Source organism: Meriones unguiculatus, chromosome 9 (genome assembly GCF_030254825.1).
Source record: "Meriones unguiculatus strain TT.TT164.6M chromosome 9, Bangor_MerUng_6.1, whole genome shotgun sequence".
Lineage (NCBI taxonomy): Eukaryota > Metazoa > Chordata > Mammalia > Rodentia > Muridae > Meriones > Meriones unguiculatus.
This window is the reverse complement of record NC_083357.1, coordinates 41,756,818-41,774,113: the sequence shown is the minus strand read 5'-3', so window position 1 is coordinate 41,774,113 and position 17,296 is coordinate 41,756,818. Positions and strand designations below refer to the sequence as shown.

Below are 17,296 nucleotides of genomic sequence, written 5' to 3'. Positions count from 1 at the left end.
AGGTGCTGAATGAGCTTGGAGGCCAGCTTGTACTTTGGTGTGCTCATAGGCCCCACAGATGGCCATTTTCCAAGTTTCTTTTGAACCTGACAAATCTGAACTGCTCTGATCCCTAGCATTTGGATAAAGGTATTCAATTAATAAATCAAGATTTGGGTTTGTGTAGAGTGGTGCTTCCTTCCCCTCAGCTTCATCTTGCTCGAGTGGAGCTCTGGATTGATGTCAAGCTCCTGGGCTTTTAGCTTTTATTTTTTTTATTTAATTTTATTTCATGTGCATTGGTGTTTTGCCTGCATGTATGCCTATGTGAGGGTGTCTGATCCTCTGGAACTGGAGTTGCAGACAGTTGTGAGCTGCCATGTGGTGCTGGGAATTGAACCTGGGTCACTCTGAAAGAGCAGACAGTGCTTTAACCGTTGAGCCATCTCTCCAGCATGCTCCTGGGCTTTTTGAGGTAGTATCTCCCTAGTGCTTTCCTCAGGGATGGTCTAGAAGATTAAATATGGAAGCACGTGTTTGGGCATTCAGGCAGGAAAGCTTGGTGCCCTCTGCGTGCATCACTGCAAAGTATCTTTCCTGTCTCTTCCATCTCCTTGGGCATAGATGAAGTCCTAACGGAGTCCAGGCATGTGGTACCCTAGGAAGATTCTGGGAAGTAAGCTTATTACAATATGCATTTCAAAATCCTATAGTTCCATCACAGTAGGTTTTGGGGTTTTTTGGTTTTTTTTGGGGGGGGGTTGGTTGTTGTTGTTTGTTTTGTTTGTTTGTTTGTTTTGTTTTGTTTCTTGAGATAGGGTTTTTCTTTGTGTAGCCCTGGCTGTTCTGGAACTCACTCTGCAGACCAGGCTATTGTCAAACTCTGCCTCCCAAGTGCTGGGATTAAAGGAGTACACCACCACTACCTGGCAAGTATCGTTAATTTCATTGCCTGTAATATTTCCTTTTTGAATTCCCCTGCTGTCTTAGTTAGCCAGACTTGCCTAACAAGAGCTACACAGTGGATGGCTGGTCCAGAAAACACAAGTTTAATGTCATACTATGTCAGATTCCTATCTCTGCAAGGCCCCACCTTTTCCAGCTTCTGGTGATAGTGACAATCATCAGCTTGTAAATGTGTCACTTCTTGGCTGGGGATAGAGCCCAGTTGTTAGAAGGCCTGACCAGCAGGCTGTAATCCCCGTGGGCAGTGGAGGCAGAAATATCAGAAGTTCAAGGTCATCCTCAGCTACAGGTCAAGACTGAAGCTGACTTGGGCTACGTCACCCTGGGCTTCCAGACAGATAAATCAACATCAGTCTCTCTTCAGTTCTCAGTCCTTGAATAGCTTGCTTCCTTTGTATTTGTATCCAAATTTTCCTTAGCACATAAAGGCAACAGCCATTGGTTTAGAACCCACCTAATCCAGAGTGAGGCCATTCAGTGTGACCACACTGCAAAGCACACTCACAGAAACCAAGTGGTCAGGATCCCATCTGTCTTGGGGCCACCTGCCAGCTAACCCTGTGGTACTCGCTGCAGGTCTGGCTTCTGTAAGGTGCTATCACGTCAGGTTCTTGTAAGCATTTTACCCCCTCTTTATCTCCAGTTAATAATTTCCTTTCACAGAAAAGTTTCAAGAGAAGCAGTTTATATTAGTTTGTATAGTCTTTCATTTTTGTAGTGGGGGGGGGTTCCTGTATAGGAATTAAATACAGATCGCTGACTAGGAAAGGCACTTTAGAAGTGTTCAGAAAAGCAGGAGTTAAAAGGGCAGTCCTCAGAGTGCAAGGTCTGTTTACAAAGCTCTATGACTTGGGTGTGACTTGGTTCAAGCGTCAGAGACTTGGAGACACTGGAGTTGAGCCTGCCAGAGTGGACCAGGCAGAGCTGTGCATGGCCTTGGAGGGCCCTGATCACAGCTTTTATAAAAGACTGGAATCAACTCTGGAAACCATGGATATGGTCAACTGTCTGTTCCTCCAGTGTTTGTGTGGGCCCCCTATGCCCCCGGGTAAATCTCAGGTAGGTTCTCAGTCTGCAGACAAAAATGCTTGCTGGACTGTGTTTAAAGTCTTAAGGGTGGGCCAGGCCAGGTGGTGCACGCCTGTAATCCCAGCACTCAGGGAGGCAGAGGCAGGTGGATCGCTGTGAGTGAGGCCAGCCTAGTCAACAAATCGAGTCCAGGACAGCCAAGGCTACACAAAGAAACCCTGTCTCAAAAAACTAGAAGAAGAAAAAAAAAAAAGTTCTAAGAATGGGCCCATTAATCTACACTCTTTATGGTGAGCCTGAACAGTGTTCCAGAAGCATAAAAATTTTTGCTTAAAATAAAAGATGTAGTTTAGAATCAGTGCACCTGTGAACAGAGTCCTTGCCTGGCATGCATCAGGCGCGGGTTCATCCGAATATTGCCAAGTCCATGTTGGCTTGGGAAAAGACCTGTCTCATATTGGCTGAGGAGCAGATTTGAATGTGAGCTCCAACTCAGGCTTCTCTGCTGTGTCTCCTAAAATGGACGTTTCAACTTCATGTGATATTCTGTAACTAGATTTCGGGATCCCTAGGTCATTTTGGTGCCATTTAGAGGGTGACTTCTCTTGAATCTTCTGCGGAGCTGTGTAAACACTGAGGTTGTGGTACAGTTGTATTTCATTTTTGCTGCCTGTATTCAGATAGTAGTTGGCACAGAGGTGTGGCAGGAATATTTGCAGGGCTGCTTTGCCTATTGCCTGCCTTGCTTAGCCCCAGTCACTTCCTGGTATATTTCTTTAATTTTGGCATCAGGAAGAAAATACAGGTTGCATGTTGCATAAGCACAGAGCAGAGGCATTAAAACAACAGCAGTGTTCTTTAATGTTCATGAGTAGTTAGAGTACTCCACGTCTCTGGTTTTGTTCTGTGCACTTCTGTTTTTCTAGCGGCTTAAGTTCTAACCCTTTTTAAATGACATCATATAAATGAATTTATTCTTACTGTGTATTTGAGTTGCCTGTGTCATTTGAGTTAGTAATTTGTTTCAGTCCCCCATAATAAACTGATTTTCATAGGATTCAGAAAATGATGTTAACCTTATGATTTCTCTATTTTTCCTGTGGTAACGTTAGGAAGGATAAAAACATATATGTCTCCTCGTGGGTGTGTGTGAGTTCACAAAAAAAAAAAAAATTTCTCTAGTACGTGGTGGGGATTTGAAATAGGAAGGGAAGGAAGTTAGTGGGTGTGGGTATCTTTTAGGAGAAGTAAGTAAGCCAGTAGAAGAGTAAATGAGAAAAACCAGGGTTGTGTTTCTCCCTGTTGTGTAAGAAAATGGGGTTGGGGAGGGTTTTTAGGGCCACTGAATTTTGGGAGGGGACTGTTACAGACAGGTAACAGAGTTGCGGGCACCTTTTCTCAAATTTCTTTCTCTCGCATAACATGTGGAGCTTGGTGTCTTGAAGGTCCAGGCCAGCAGCGTAGATAGAGATTGTGGAACGGAAGTTCAGAGGTCACCTGGGTGGCAGTGTGGCCCTGGCAAACCACTACACTCCTTTCTCTTCCAGTGTTGAAGAGAGGTTGGTGTAGAGCGTCTGCACATTCCAGCTTCTGCGTTAGCACAGGTTTCATGGTTGAAGAATTGTATTTATTTATGAGGTCCACTATTCAAATTTGATACACGTATGCTATATCGTTTTTATTTTTTGAGTTGGGAGTCTCACTGTGCTACCCAGGATGGCCTTGAACACTGGTATAATCTTAGTGAACACGTAAACATGTCAGCCTGGAGATTAAACAAGTGTTCATTTTAGGACTCTTGTTATTGCCTCAAGGTTTCTCTTCTTGGGCCTCCACCATTTAACTTTCTTCTGGCCCAGACTGTCTCATGGACAGGGTGAGGCCAGGCTACATCCCATTGCTTTGTCATCCCTTGGCCACCTGCCTTTGATGGACCCTGCTGCCGTCCCTGCCTGCCTTCCTTTGTAGGCTTTTCTGCCTGCTCTGCATAACTCGGCACCTGCTCCCCCAACCTGTAGCTTCATAGCCTATTTGGTTTGTGTTTCGTTTTGTTTTGTTTTGTTTTTAAGTAATAGTGACAATCCAGATGTGTAGTACTGGCTTGCAATCTCCAAACTTCGTGAGTCTGAGGCAGGAAGATAACCTCAGACACACGCACATGCGCAGAGCATTGGTCTGGGTATTTGAAGACATCTAGGCTTGGCTCAAAGTAGCTGCCATGCCTACAACTGACAACTACTGCCAGTTTCTGGACCAGCCCAGTCCTTCCTGCATCCAGACTTTGGGGGATCTGCCAAGTAGACTGGTACCTATTTCCAGGCAGGGCAAGCCCCGGGGATGGCTATTCTGTGGCCATCTTTGTAGAGTAACAGCCAACTCTACCCTATAAGGCATATCCTGCCAGGATTGCATTTCAGTCACTTGCTCAGCCAGCCTCTAGCCCCGACAGGGATGATATGGAAGTCTGCCCTATTCCAAACCGAGTTTTCCTGATTGCTTTTGAAAAAGTGCATGAGACTGAGTGGGCCTGGTGCTACATAACTGCTTATTCAGGAATGGTGGGGAAAATCCTATCCTTCTGCTCCTCCCCCCGTCCAGGGATGGAAAACTTATCTGAAGTGGTAGTCATTTAGCTTGGTAGTAACACTCAGGGTTGTGCTTGCTCAGTACTCACAAGTTCTAGGTTTGATCCCAGGACTGCTAGCAGGAAAGCGTTGCCGCTTTTGTCTTTGTTTTGTTTTGAAAACCCTTCTTTAGGTAGCTCAGGCTGGCTTGAGTCTTTGCCCTCTTGCCTCTGGCTCCCAAGCATTAAGATTACTGCACGGACGACCATGCTCAGCCGAGGGTCGTAGAATGTGCGATTGTGAGATTTAGCCTGTCTGAGAGCCAAGGTTAGCCTTCACTTGTCCAAGCCTGCACAGCTGTTTGCAGTCTGGTAGTTCTTGGAACCCTACCTAGTTCAGTCCACTCCCATCATACTGTGGTTGGGGCTAGGTTCCTCAAGTGCTGGTCTTCCCATACTGTGGTTGGGGCTAGGTTCCTCAAGTGCTGGTCTTCCCAGCTCTGGATGTAATCTCCTTATAGCGCCTTCTATTTGTCAGTAGTATCTGCACTGAAGGAAGGGACTTCAGGGCAGTTCTGGACCCTGTTACACACTTCCTTGTTTTCCTTGTTATACACGCACTTCTGGCTGCCGTGGCGAACCTCCTACTGTTAAGCGTATTTGAGAAACACCCTCCTTGGCTTTATACTTTTATTGTTATTATTATTACTATTATTGTAGATCTACTGGCATTCTTAATGTCTCACTGTAGCTCACCACTTTTCTCCCAAATATCTCATAAGCTACAGATTTAATTCAGCCTGGAATCAGATTCAGCGTATTTAATCCACAGTTAGTTGTGTTCTCGTTGTCTGGGGCACGGTAACTTTAGGGAAAGAGAGTCTGTGGCTCTGCAGACTGGGAAGGGGACAGCAGGCATCTGTCCCGTTGTTCACACCTGCCTGCATCTCTGAGCTCACTCAGCCTGTTCATTTGCAAAGGTGGTGACTGAGGATGACTGGCGGCAGGGGTCAGCCCAGGAGGAAGAGCAGAGCGAGGCGCCCCGCATCTCCAGGAGGAGATGGAGCTCAGGGAAGCGCAGCCGGCCACGCCCACTGTCTGACTATGGCCAGTTGGCCAGCAGAAGCCTGTCCATTCCTGAAGATGCCATTGCTGCAGACCCTCCAGATGAAGACCACATGGACAGGACGCATCCAGCAAGTGTGACCACCACCAGCCAGGATGCATGTGCCCCCTCAGTCTGTTCCAGGGGAGGCCGGAGAAGGCGACCTATATCTGTGATTGGAGGGGTCAGCTTCTATGGCAACGCCCAGGCAGAGGACGTGGAGAACCTCCTGGTCCAAGTAAGACCTGATGTCTTCAGCCATGGCCAGCAGGGACACCCGGTTTCCTGCCTCTGTCCCCCTGCAGGCTAAACTGGACACTGCTTTTCCTTCTGGCAGACATACTTCTTCATCCCCTTTCCTCCTGACTTTGACACCTGCTTGGATTCACACTAACAGCCTGCTCTCTCACAGTCTGCTTGCTAATCACCTCCTTTCCTGGAGCCTCAGCTCACAGCACAGCCTTGCTACTTGTCTGAAAGACTGAGAACTGAGCCAGGGGACCATCGCCTGACTTTATCTAGTTCACTTCCTGTGGGAGTGATTGTTGAAAGACAGAGTGGTCCATTGTTAGAATGCAACCGTAGGAACAAAATGAAGATGAAATAGAAGGGGCTGGGGGTAGACGTAGCTCAGTGATGGAGCATTTGTCTTCATGCACAGAGCCCTGTGTTCTTTTCATCCATCCCCCAAACAAAGCAGCAGCCCATGCAAGGAGAAAAAGTAATTTCTTTATCTTCTAAAATAGTACCTCTCTCCCTAGTAATCCATCTCCCACCATTCTTGGGGTGGCCCCAGGCTTGGAACACGATAGTCAAGCTCTCTGCCTTGGAGAAACATCACCATTCTTTATTCTGCTTTGGAGCGGCAGGCTTGCTGCAGGCTTGACACCATTGGTCCCCCCAGCACAGTTGGCAAATATTTCTAAAGTGCATAGTGAGCACTTTAAAGTTATAGTTATAGGAACACAAAGTTGAATAAGCCATGCACCTTTTTCTGAAGGACAAGTAGTAACTCAAAGACAGTGGGACTGAGTCAGTAAATGTATCTTTTGATTGTGCACTGAGGTTATAGGAGTACATGAGAGAAACGCTTAAATGGACCTTAGCAGCTAAGAGGACTTGCCTTAGAAATGCCTCTTAAGACATGATGCAGGCTGTGCAATCAGCCTTGGGACAAAAGCCAACTCAAGACAAAGTTATAGAACACTCAAGCCTGTCTTGAAGAAATTCACACTTTGATTATTTGGCCCAACTAATACTGCGATCAGGCTCATAAAGTCACAGAACAGTTTATAAAATAATTTATGTGCTCAATTTCGTGTTTGAAAACCTTGCTGGGTACTTTCTTAAATTACCTGCAAGATTCTCTGAAAAAAGAAAAAACAAAAACAACAACAACAAAAAAAAAAAACGAAAGCAAGAAACTCTATATTAGGCTTGGGCTGTGTGTTAAAGTTAGTCCTGCCAAGCTCAGCACAATGTCTTACTTGTAGCAAACACTCAAAAACTCTTACTTACTTAATTCAGTTGAGTTGAAATCTTCAAATAAAATTAAAAGCCCAGTGTGGTGGTGCACAGCTGGGATCCCTGCTCTTGGGAAAGGGAAGTGGGGGGAGATGAGGAGCTCAAGGTCATTGAGCTACAGGCTACCATCATGGACTGTGAGCCCTTGTCTCAAAAACAAACAAAATAATGCAAACAAAAGTGAAGCTGAAGATACTACGGGGTCTTTAAGATCCTTTTGTTTTAAGGTGTTCCACTGCTTGGGGAAATATTTCTAAACTAAAGCAAATTGTAATTGATTTAAAAGCAAGACACTTTGAGGGGTAATCAGAGACATTGAGTATATATATACAAAAGTATATTTACTTTTATTTCTGAACATCAGCGTAGTATTATTTCCAGAGATGGTGCTGGAGCCTGTAATGCTGGAACTCAAGAGGCTAAGGCAGAGGAATTGTGGGATTGAGGCCAGCCTAGACACCAGAGTGAGACCCTGATATACAAACTGAAGCACAGCAGGAGAGACAGCTCAGTGGTTAGTGTTCTTCTCTTCTAGAGCACCTATGTGGGACAGTTCACATCCGCCTGCAACTCCAGTACCAGGAGTTCAGACACCCTCTTTGGGCCTTTGTGGGTGCCCATACATAGGTGCCATACACACATATTATATAAAAGAAAATCCTTTAAATGATTTATTTATTTTTACTTTATGTACATTGGTGTTTGCACCAATGGTGCAACTAATGGTGTATGTCTGTGTGAGGGCGTGTCAGATCCCCTAGGACTGGTCCACATGGAGCTGCCATGTGGGTGGTAGGAATTGAACCCGGGTTCTCAAGTACAACAGCCAATGCTCTTAACAGCTGAGCCATGTCTCCAGCTGCCCAGAATTTTTTTTTTTTTTTAAGCAAAGCAACACTGAAGATCTGTGACCATGCCTGGGTGCTGTGTCCGGGCCTTGCTTCCTCAGATGCTATTCTGGGTAGCGTACCTTCCTAACTGTAGCTTACACAGCACTGTTGCTGTCTTGGCTTCCTCTCCCTCAGAGACCCCCCCCCCCCCTCTGTTTCCCTCCGGCATGCTGCTCACAAGCGGGATGAAATGTGACGGAGCCAGCCTTGAGGCTGCCTGTGGAAACTTTAGAGCAGCCTGTTGCCACTAAGCTTGGTGCAGCCTGCAGCTGCTGGCGGGCTTTGAAGAAGCCACTCCACATCTGCCAGTGGCTTCGGGGTGAGAACGCAAAAATGGTTTGCGGCTCACAGAAGCTGAGACTTCCTGGCACCTTCTCACAGCTTTGCACTTCCTTTCACAGCCAGCAGCCAGGCCTCCCGTGCCTGCACACCAGGTTCCACCCTACAAAGCTGTGTCTGCCCGCCTTCGGCCCTTCACCTTTTCCCAGAGCACTCCCATCGGGCTGGACCGCGTGGGCCGCCGCCGGCAGATGAAAGCATCCAATGGTGAGTCTTGGGGCTTCCTCTGGTTGTCTGGTTGTCTGGTGCCATGGAGCCTGAGGCGGCCAGGTAGATTCTGCACTTTTCCCAACTTGCAGCCAGGGCAGTGCTGCAGTTGTCATCTGGGTTACCCTGGATTTCGTACAGAAACTCCACACCTAAGTTGCTGCAGAGCCATCCTAGGCTAGAGACCTAAGGTTCTAGCATGGAGGGTGTTTTTTGTTTGTTGTGGTTTTGAGGCTCCCTGGCTGGCCCGAGCACACTTCATGGCATCCTCCCTGCTGCAAACATATATACCCACATTTCCCTCTTGTGTAAGGACTCCAGTCTCACTAAAGTGGGTCACCTCCTCCTAATGCCCTCATCTTAACTTGCCATGTACAGAGACTGTGTTTTCATCTAGGTCACAATTAGGAGTCTGTGGCGAGGATGTCTTCATCAATTGGGGGAGGGGTGTGTTCAGATCAATTGAAAGGGCTTCAGGGATAGCGCCAGTGTCTATCATGCCTGCATGTGCTCAGGTACCAACACAGACCAGGAAAGCACAAAAGATGATCGGCCATTAGGAGCAGAGAGGGTTTCTTCTCATCCCCCATATAGAGCCAAGTAGCCTATTTCATGATTTATGTAATGCTTTTTAAAGAATTTAAAAACAGAAAACAAGACCTTAGGGTTCTTTGGTTGGAAACAGTAAAACTAACTGATAAGTTTAGGAAGGGAAGGGGCCCCACATGACTAAGGATGTCATTCATTTGGTAGAGTGCTTACCCAGCAGTCACAAATCCTTGAACTCAGTCCCCAATACTATGTTAAAGGTGCATAGTGGCACATGCCAGTAATCTCAGCTTGGGAGATGGAAGCAGGAGAATCAGAAGTTCAAGGTCCTTCTTATCTATGTAGTGAGGCTGAGGCAAACCTGAGCTCCATGAGACACTAAATTAGAGAGAGAGAGAGAGAGAGAGAGAGAGAGAGAGAGAGAGAGAGAGAGAGAAAGGAGACTAGGTGTGGTAGTGCCTGCCTCTTGAGTTTGTGGCCAGCCTCGTCTGTGAAGCTAGCTCCAGGACAGCCAGGGATACACAGAGAGACACTCTCTAGAACAACATCCCCCCACCCCCCAAAAAAAAGAGGGATGAAAAAAAGGAAAAATGAATTAGGAGGGTGTTGGATGCTCCCATGATGGCTGGGGAACTAGATGGAACATTTATGTTGTCAGGGTGGCTCCCAGCAGTCATGGAATCCCAAGACGCAGTGTCACAGAAGGCTGGGCATGGTGCCACCAGGGGAAAGGAAAGGCCAGCCTGCCTTGCCCTCTTGACATACTTGTAAGAGTCGTGCTCCCAGGATGGAGGCCCTGGCTGTTCGAGCTCAGTGGTCTGTTCGTGGTGTAGTTGGTAGAAGGGACAAGGGTTGTAATCCAGCCCCCCTTGCCTCTGCATTTGTGTGGTGTTTAGTCCCCTGTCATCAGTGTGACTACAGGAGAAGGGTAGGCAGGCTTTGCTCCCAGAACAGCACCCAGGTGGTGTCAGGAACAGATTGGTCCTGAAAAAGTCCTCCCTTGGCTTGGGTCCACTTACTCTCTCCCTCTGCAGTGAGCATGTACTATGTGTCAGAGAGCAGTGACCAGGACAGAGCCCCTCCCATCCCTTGAAACTCTGTGAGGGGGATGATCCACAGGGAGCTATTCAACAGGACAAGGGGAAGACAGCAAGGTGGGGGTGCTTGTGTCCAGACCGTGTCACACCACAGTGCTGTACCTACCCCTGACACTATGGAAAATCTCCTCCTTCCCCGGAGATGATGCACCAGCTAGTCACCACATCAGACATCGCTAAGCCCAAGTCCACTCTGGGAGGTCACTCTTGCATTCTCCAATGCAGAGGGGGAGCTTTCCTGGTGCTTCTCACCCAAGCAGCACAGCGTCAGAGTGGAAAGTGGGCAAGGGAAGGACACAGGATTTGTGAACTGGTGCACATGCATTTGTATTTTCATAAAAGGAACTTCTCCCTTCTGCCTCCTCAGGAGCCAGGCCATAGGTGGCACATTTTCACTTTGCACTCCTTCCTCCAATTGTCTGCTGCCTGCCTTCGTCTTCCAGCCTCACTCACCTTGAAGGGGTCTGTGTCGACCAAAGTGGTCCTACTTTATTAGCTGTCATGTTCTTCTCTTTTCACCCAAAGTCAGTTAACCTGTATGCTAATGTATGGAGCCTCAACTGTGAGCTGGGGGCAGTGACTTCTGTATCCTTGGGTCTCATGTTCTCAGAGTTAATCCACCACAGACTAGAAATATTGAGAAGACTCATATCTTTACTGAACATGCCCAGGCCCTTCGTCCCTTGTCTGTGAACCCAGGGCCTCACATATGCTGCAAACTCCAGCCTGAACCTTATCATGAGCTGTTCACTAGGCAGCTGAACAAATATCCACATGGTATTTACACTATACTAGCACCATCAATCATCTAGAGATGATTCCAACTATACAGTTGGGTGTGTGGATATTAGGTGCTACGGTCATGCCATTTCAAGTAAAGGGGCTTGGGTATCCCCAGAGGAGCTTGGCATCCAAAAGGCCCTAGGATATAGAGGGTTACTATACATTCCAGCCTTTGAATAGATTCCTGGTGGGATTCCTGAAATCACTAGTAGTGCTTGTGAGAAAATGAGAAGGGCGATGGAGAATAGGAAGGGGCAGGAGTGACATGGAGTGGCCACCTGGGCAACAAGGAAGAGGTAATGAGGTGGTGAGGTCCAGCTGAGGCTAGAGTGACTGAGCTCAGGAACATGGACGGAAGAGGGCGCTGTGTTAGAGGAAGTGGCTCAACACAAGGCATCTCATGCCCTGCGGACCTGGGGTTCTGAGTGTGACAGGGAGCAGTGTGTCACTGCCAGCAGGAAAACGGTGGGTTCTGGTTTGTGCTTCAGTTAAAAACAGCTGAGCTGGGCGTGGTGGTGTACCCCTTCAGTCTCAGCACTTAGGAGGCAGACAGGTGGATCTCTTGAGTTTGAGGCCACCCTGGACTCTAATAGGACAGCCAGGATTGCACAGAGTAACCCTGTTTTGAAAAACAGCAAAACCTTTCTGCATGTGTGTGCACACACATACACGTGTGTACATGTGTGTGTGCTCGTTGAGTATCTGTGGGCACAGAGGTGCCACAGGGTGTAGATGGAGATCAGAGGACACCTGCTCACCATCTGAGTCTTCAGGATCACACTTAAGTCATCAGGCTTGGTGGTCGGTACCTTGCCCCTCAGAGCCATCTTACTTGCTCCTGGTTTGTGAGTCAGAAGGGCAGTGTGGCCAAGTCTATGTGGCGGTGTATATCAGCAGTCCCTGGAAGTTAGCCAATTTAGCCTGGGCTGCACTGTGACTTCTAGGCCAACCTGAGCTGTATGGCAACAGAGAAATAAAACTTAAAAGAGAATAAAATAAAAATAAAAGTAAAGATAAAAAAGAATAAAAATTAAACATTGAAACCAGAGCGAGCAGAGGAGAAAAGCACATGTCCAGTGGTTTGGAGTAAGGCAAATGGAGAGAAGAACACACAGGCTGCTCTGAGTCCTGAGTATCCACAGTGGCAGTGACCACAAAGCCACCCATAATTCCCATGGGTGTTCCTTTCCCTGAAGCAAGAGGAGGCTGAAATGAGTAGCTCAGGCTCTTGTCTGATTCTGGGCTAGAGCTGGGATGCAGTTTCAATGGATGGAGCAGTGCTAACTGGGAGGAAACCATTTTGCAAGTGTTCGATGGAATGAGAGAGTAGCTGCTTCTGTGTTTACCATGGTTTCCGGCGGTGGCTTGGCATCCCCCAGTGACAGGAGTCACAGGTTCTCCACATGTGCCCCTGCAGGGTATCATGCAGCGGCAGGGTGCGTCCCTAAACTTCCTAGACAATTGAGTTACACTGAGGTGGTGTTGGCTGTGACCCAATCACTGGGAGGTTCTAGGTGGTATCTGGGAGATGACATGACTGTCTCTGAGCTTTTGGTGAGGCCAGTGAAGAGGCAGGGTTAATCTTTGTCCAGCACAAGTGGCTTTTCCAGTGAGGACAAACTATCATCACCTCCTTTTATAAAATGTCCATTGTAATCAGCTTTCCACAAGTAGCTATCTGGTCCTTATAGAGAACCATATCATTAACCCTGGTGAGGGCAGGCCCTGTGGTCTAGCTCAGGCTGGGCACCCTTTTTGCAACTATGGCCTGGTGGGTGTTTTGTTTCTTTGTGCGTCCACTGAGCCACCCATCAAGATGAGAAGATTAACCCATGTCGGCATCGTGAGCATCGTATGTCAGTTGACCCAAGGCATAGATACCCCCCATTCTTTCCTCCTTCCTGCAGTTATTCAGTCAAGCCTTTGACTCTCAAGCACATACGTGTGCAAGCTTGCTCTATCTGAAGAATTAAGACGTGCTGCTTCTTCCGAAGGTTACTTTGTCCTCAGTGCATAACAGTGCATAACAGATAAAGAATGGAAACCTGAGGACTGGAACGTGACTCACTTGGTGTAGAATACCTACCCAAAGATGACCTGCTATTCGGGGATCCCCAGATACAGAGCCCTGGCTGACCCGCAGATTTCATGCCTCATTACCCAAGTGGCACATTAATGAAGGTCCTTTTGAGTTTTGTTCCTGGGATCCCCAAGATCAGGGAGGCACAACCGGAGATTACATGGATCAGATCATGGTCCTCCTACCTGGAACAGCATCTACCCACTAACCCACAACAGGTGTTTGCTTCACTTGCATAGATGTTCAAGTCTCCATGGCAACTAAGGCAACCCTGACCTAGATGCCCAATCAGTGTGTAGCTTATAGGAGTTGCCACCATGCCCACTCACTGGCTTGTGGCTCCTGTTGAACCACTTCCTGCCTCTCTGTTTACTGAGTTAGGGATCCTCTCTTTCTAGATGCCAAGAGGTTCTGTTAGTTACCTTTCTGGTGCCATGATAAAATAAACAATGCATAAAAGTTTTATTATTGATTACTGTTCCACAGTGATAAGAGTCCAGCCTGACAGATGTGGGAGATGAGGGATTGGGATAAGTGTGGCAGCAGGCATCGGGCATGGCAGCAGGCACGGGAAGCTGACAGCTCACATCTTCAAACACAAAGGAGAGCAAATTGAATCCGGGGCAAGGCAGTTAACTCTCAACAGTTCCCCCATGATGTACTTCCTCTAGCAAGGTTACACCACCTTCCCAAAGCATGCCACCAGGGGGGACCAAGTCTTCAAATCCAGGAGCGTGGGGAGGACATTGCCCATTCTAACCACCACACTCCACTCTCTGGCCTCTGTCTGAGTTGCTGTTAAGGTCCGTGCTGCTCGATGGAACCGCTTGAGCCTTTTGAACCCCGGTTCTTTATAATCACCCCGCTCTTGGTACCAGCTTCTGTTTTAGTTACTCTTCTGTAAAATACTGTGACCACAGCAATTTACAGAAGAGAGCATTTTATTTTTGCCATGGTTCCATCATGGCAGGAAGAGGAGGGGCGTGGCAACGAGCAGTAGGCATGGCAGAGGAGCATACCTTCAGTAGCAAGCATGACACAGAGAGTGTGAACAGGGACTGTTAGAAAGGCTAATGAATTTTGTGCTTCCTCCAGCAAGGCTGTACCACCTCTACAAACAGTACCACCTTCTGGGGACCAACTGTTCAAATATCTGAGCCTACTGGGGATGCTTCTCATTCTAACCATCACAGAGGTGTTTGGCATATATACCAGCAAAGTTGTGAAATGATCCATAGCTTCATGAGCCTGTGGATTGAATAGAGGTACTACTCAAATAATCAAAGTTATATTCATTAATAGACTGTGTGAACATTGCATGGGTCCTGATAGCAACAAACCAGTTAATTGAGATCATTTTGAGGCTAAGCATGACAGCAGACATCTGTAATTCCAGCACAGAAGAGGCAGAGGCAAGGACATAGTGAGTTCAATATCAGCCCAAGCTACACAGTGAGATAGTGAGATCTAGCTCCAGCAGCCCAAAACAAATTTTAAAAAAATTAGAGTGGCGCTGGAGAGGTGGCTTGATGGATAAGAACACGCATTGCCCTTCCGAAGGGTATGAGTTCCATCCCCAGCACCAGGTGATGGCTCAGAACTGTCTGTAACTCCAGTCCCAGGGAGATCCAGTGCCCTCTTCTGGCCTCCACAGGCACTGCATACACATAGTGCAGAGACATACATGAAATAAAGATTATATTAAAGCAAAATTTTCTAAAGATCCTTTTAAGAGCCAGTTGGGAAGTTTTCAGTTTTGTTAGGTGGGGCACTGACTGTATCAGCTCTTGTGGGAGGGCTGGAGCAGCTAAGTGCTTTCTAAGGAAGAGCTGGCAGTTAACATCTAGGCAAGGCTTCTCTTTAGCGGAAGAGTTAGAGAAGACAAGGGAGTGTGAAGGGCAAAAGGTACTCAGGAAGCTTGTTTACAGTCCTGCAGTTATTTCAGGTTGTGTGTGTGAGTGTGCATGTGCTGTGTGTGTGCAAGAGCTCAAGAGTCATTAATCAGGGACCTCCTGCCTTGATTTTGTTGGTTTTGTTTTTGAGATAGTTCAGAAAGTAGTATAACCTTGCTGGCCAGCCAGCCTCAGGGACCTGCTGTGTCCGCCTCTCTCAGTCCTGACTTTACAGCCATGTGGCTCTGTGCTTAGCTATTGTTTCCATGGGTTCTGGGGATCTGACTCAGGTCCTCAGGCTTCCAAGTTAAGTACTTACAGACTAAGCTGTCTACCCAGCGGTGTTGTTTTAAAAAATGAAAATCCCAGTCATTCTATTTTACCAATAAAGACTCAGGAGCCAGATGCTGGGGTGAAAACCTAGCTCAGAGAGGCAGAGAAAGCACCCAGCTGACCTTTCTTCTCAGCTCACATCCAAATGGAAAAAGCCCAAAAGGCTCACTAGGTCGGCTGACAGCTCAGGAGGAAAAGACCAAGAAACTCAAGGCCCAAGACTTGCTCACTCAAAGCCCAAAAAGCCAGAGAGCTACAGCTCAGGCTCTAGAGAGCTAAAAGCCCCTTCTCATTAATACCCCTTAAATACCCCTCAACTCAAAGTCCTTCCTACTCCTTAATCCCTGTCAGCTGGTTTCTTGCTCTGTCTCTTCACGTTGGTTGAACTTTATTAAATCCTGTGTACGGAAAGCTCTAGGATTAAAGGTGTATGTTAGGGCTGGCTGAACCACACCATAATCACCTGTTTACAATAAATAAAAAGCTTTTGGATTAAAGGTGTGTGATAGGGCTCAACCACACCAAACAAGAAAGAGGATTTTACAGTTCACAATTTTGGGGTTTACAATGTGATCAAATATCCTGTAACACAGCAGCCTCTATTTTAAACTACTTTTATGCATACATACTGAAACATTTTCTGTGTAAAAATAAATAAAACATTTGTTTTCAGAGAATCCAAAAGGTGTTGGAGAGATGGCTCAGTGGTTAAGAACACTATCTGCTCTTCCAAAGGTCCCGAGTTCAATTCCCAGCAACCATATTGTGGCTCACAACCATCTATAATGAGATATGGTACCCTCTTATGGCATGCCTGCATACATGTAGGCAGAGAACTGTATAACTAAATAAATCTTAAAAAAAAAAAAAAAAGGACAGACTCTAGAAAAGTTGACAAGAAATAGTTGAGATAAAATTCAAGAAATACTGGTAATCACTCAGTCTCTGTGAGTGCTTAAAAGCTTATTTCTTCCTCCCTGGTTGGGTGTTGTGAAAATCTGCTGCAGAGCCATCCATGCTCAGTGGTGCACATGCTTAGTGTGTGGGAATCTCTAGGTTTTATCCCATTCACCAAAGAAAAGAGAAAACGGTATCATTGATAGGTATTCTTCTGCTGACCAAATGAACCAATTCAAGCCAAATTAAAGTATAAAGTCACATTTATTGGGGGCAACTCTTGGGTAGGTTCACCTGTGCCAAGGAATAGGGCCAGGGAAGTCACCAGGCAGACTGGGAGACAGAGAAGATGGGGAGAAAGAAAGAAAGATTGTGCGTATATATAGAGAGGGAGGGAGAGTAGAGAAGGAGCCAACCAAAATGTCTGGACTAGATAGTGAAGAGCCTCTGGTTCAGAGGAAGCCCAGCCCCTGGGCTGGAAAGTTCAGGTAGGGATGCTGGGAGTACCTGGAGGCTAGGTCCATTTTGGTATGTTAAATAGGCACCTCAGCAGCTTGTCCCTGGTCTGAATCCCAACAGTTACTCCACTTTTCTGTTTTCTATTCTTGCTCTTGTTGTGAGATCTGGTTTTGCTTGAACAGCTGATCTCAAACTCAAAATCCTTCTGTTTTTGCCTCTTAAGGGCAGGGATTATAATTGTGTATGACCATACCCAGCTAGCTCCTTTCCCTTTCCCCTTTCCCCTTTTTCCCCCTTTTTCCCTTTTTCCTTTTTCTCCCTTTCCCCCTTCTTTCCCCCTTCCCCCTTCTCCCTTCCCCTTCCCCTTTCCTTTCCCTTTCCTATCCTTACTGAAATGTTTTCTCTTATACATTTGCCATTGTGTGCTGTGTTCTCTCCAGCTCTGGGCACTACCCTCTTGCTCTGTTTAAAAACTAATCTTATCTCTCAGAAGCCCACACTATGTGTGAAGGAAGGCCATGCGAGCAGTCCTGAGAGAACATGGGTGTGGTGTTGGTGATAACGGAGTAAGGGTGATGAATCACAGTGGCATGAGTGTCTTTAT

General features: G+C 46.9%; 1 protein-coding gene across 4 annotated transcripts in view; it reads left to right on the top strand.

Annotated features, from left to right (window-relative positions):
• Spata13 (spermatogenesis associated 13) overlaps positions 1–17,296 on the top strand; it is a 132,901-nt gene that overhangs the window by 68,340 nt on the left and 47,265 nt on the right. For 3 of the 4 annotated variants that reach the window (XM_021650132.2, XM_021650133.2, XM_060391086.1), the window contains 2 exons: positions 5,518–5,880; positions 8,458–8,602. In XM_021650132.2, coding sequence (XP_021505807.2) covers positions 5,518–5,880; positions 8,458–8,602 — 508 coding nt within the window. The remainder of the gene's footprint in view (positions 1–5,517; positions 5,881–8,457; positions 8,603–17,296) is intronic. The other variant, XM_060391085.1, reaches the window with a different exon arrangement.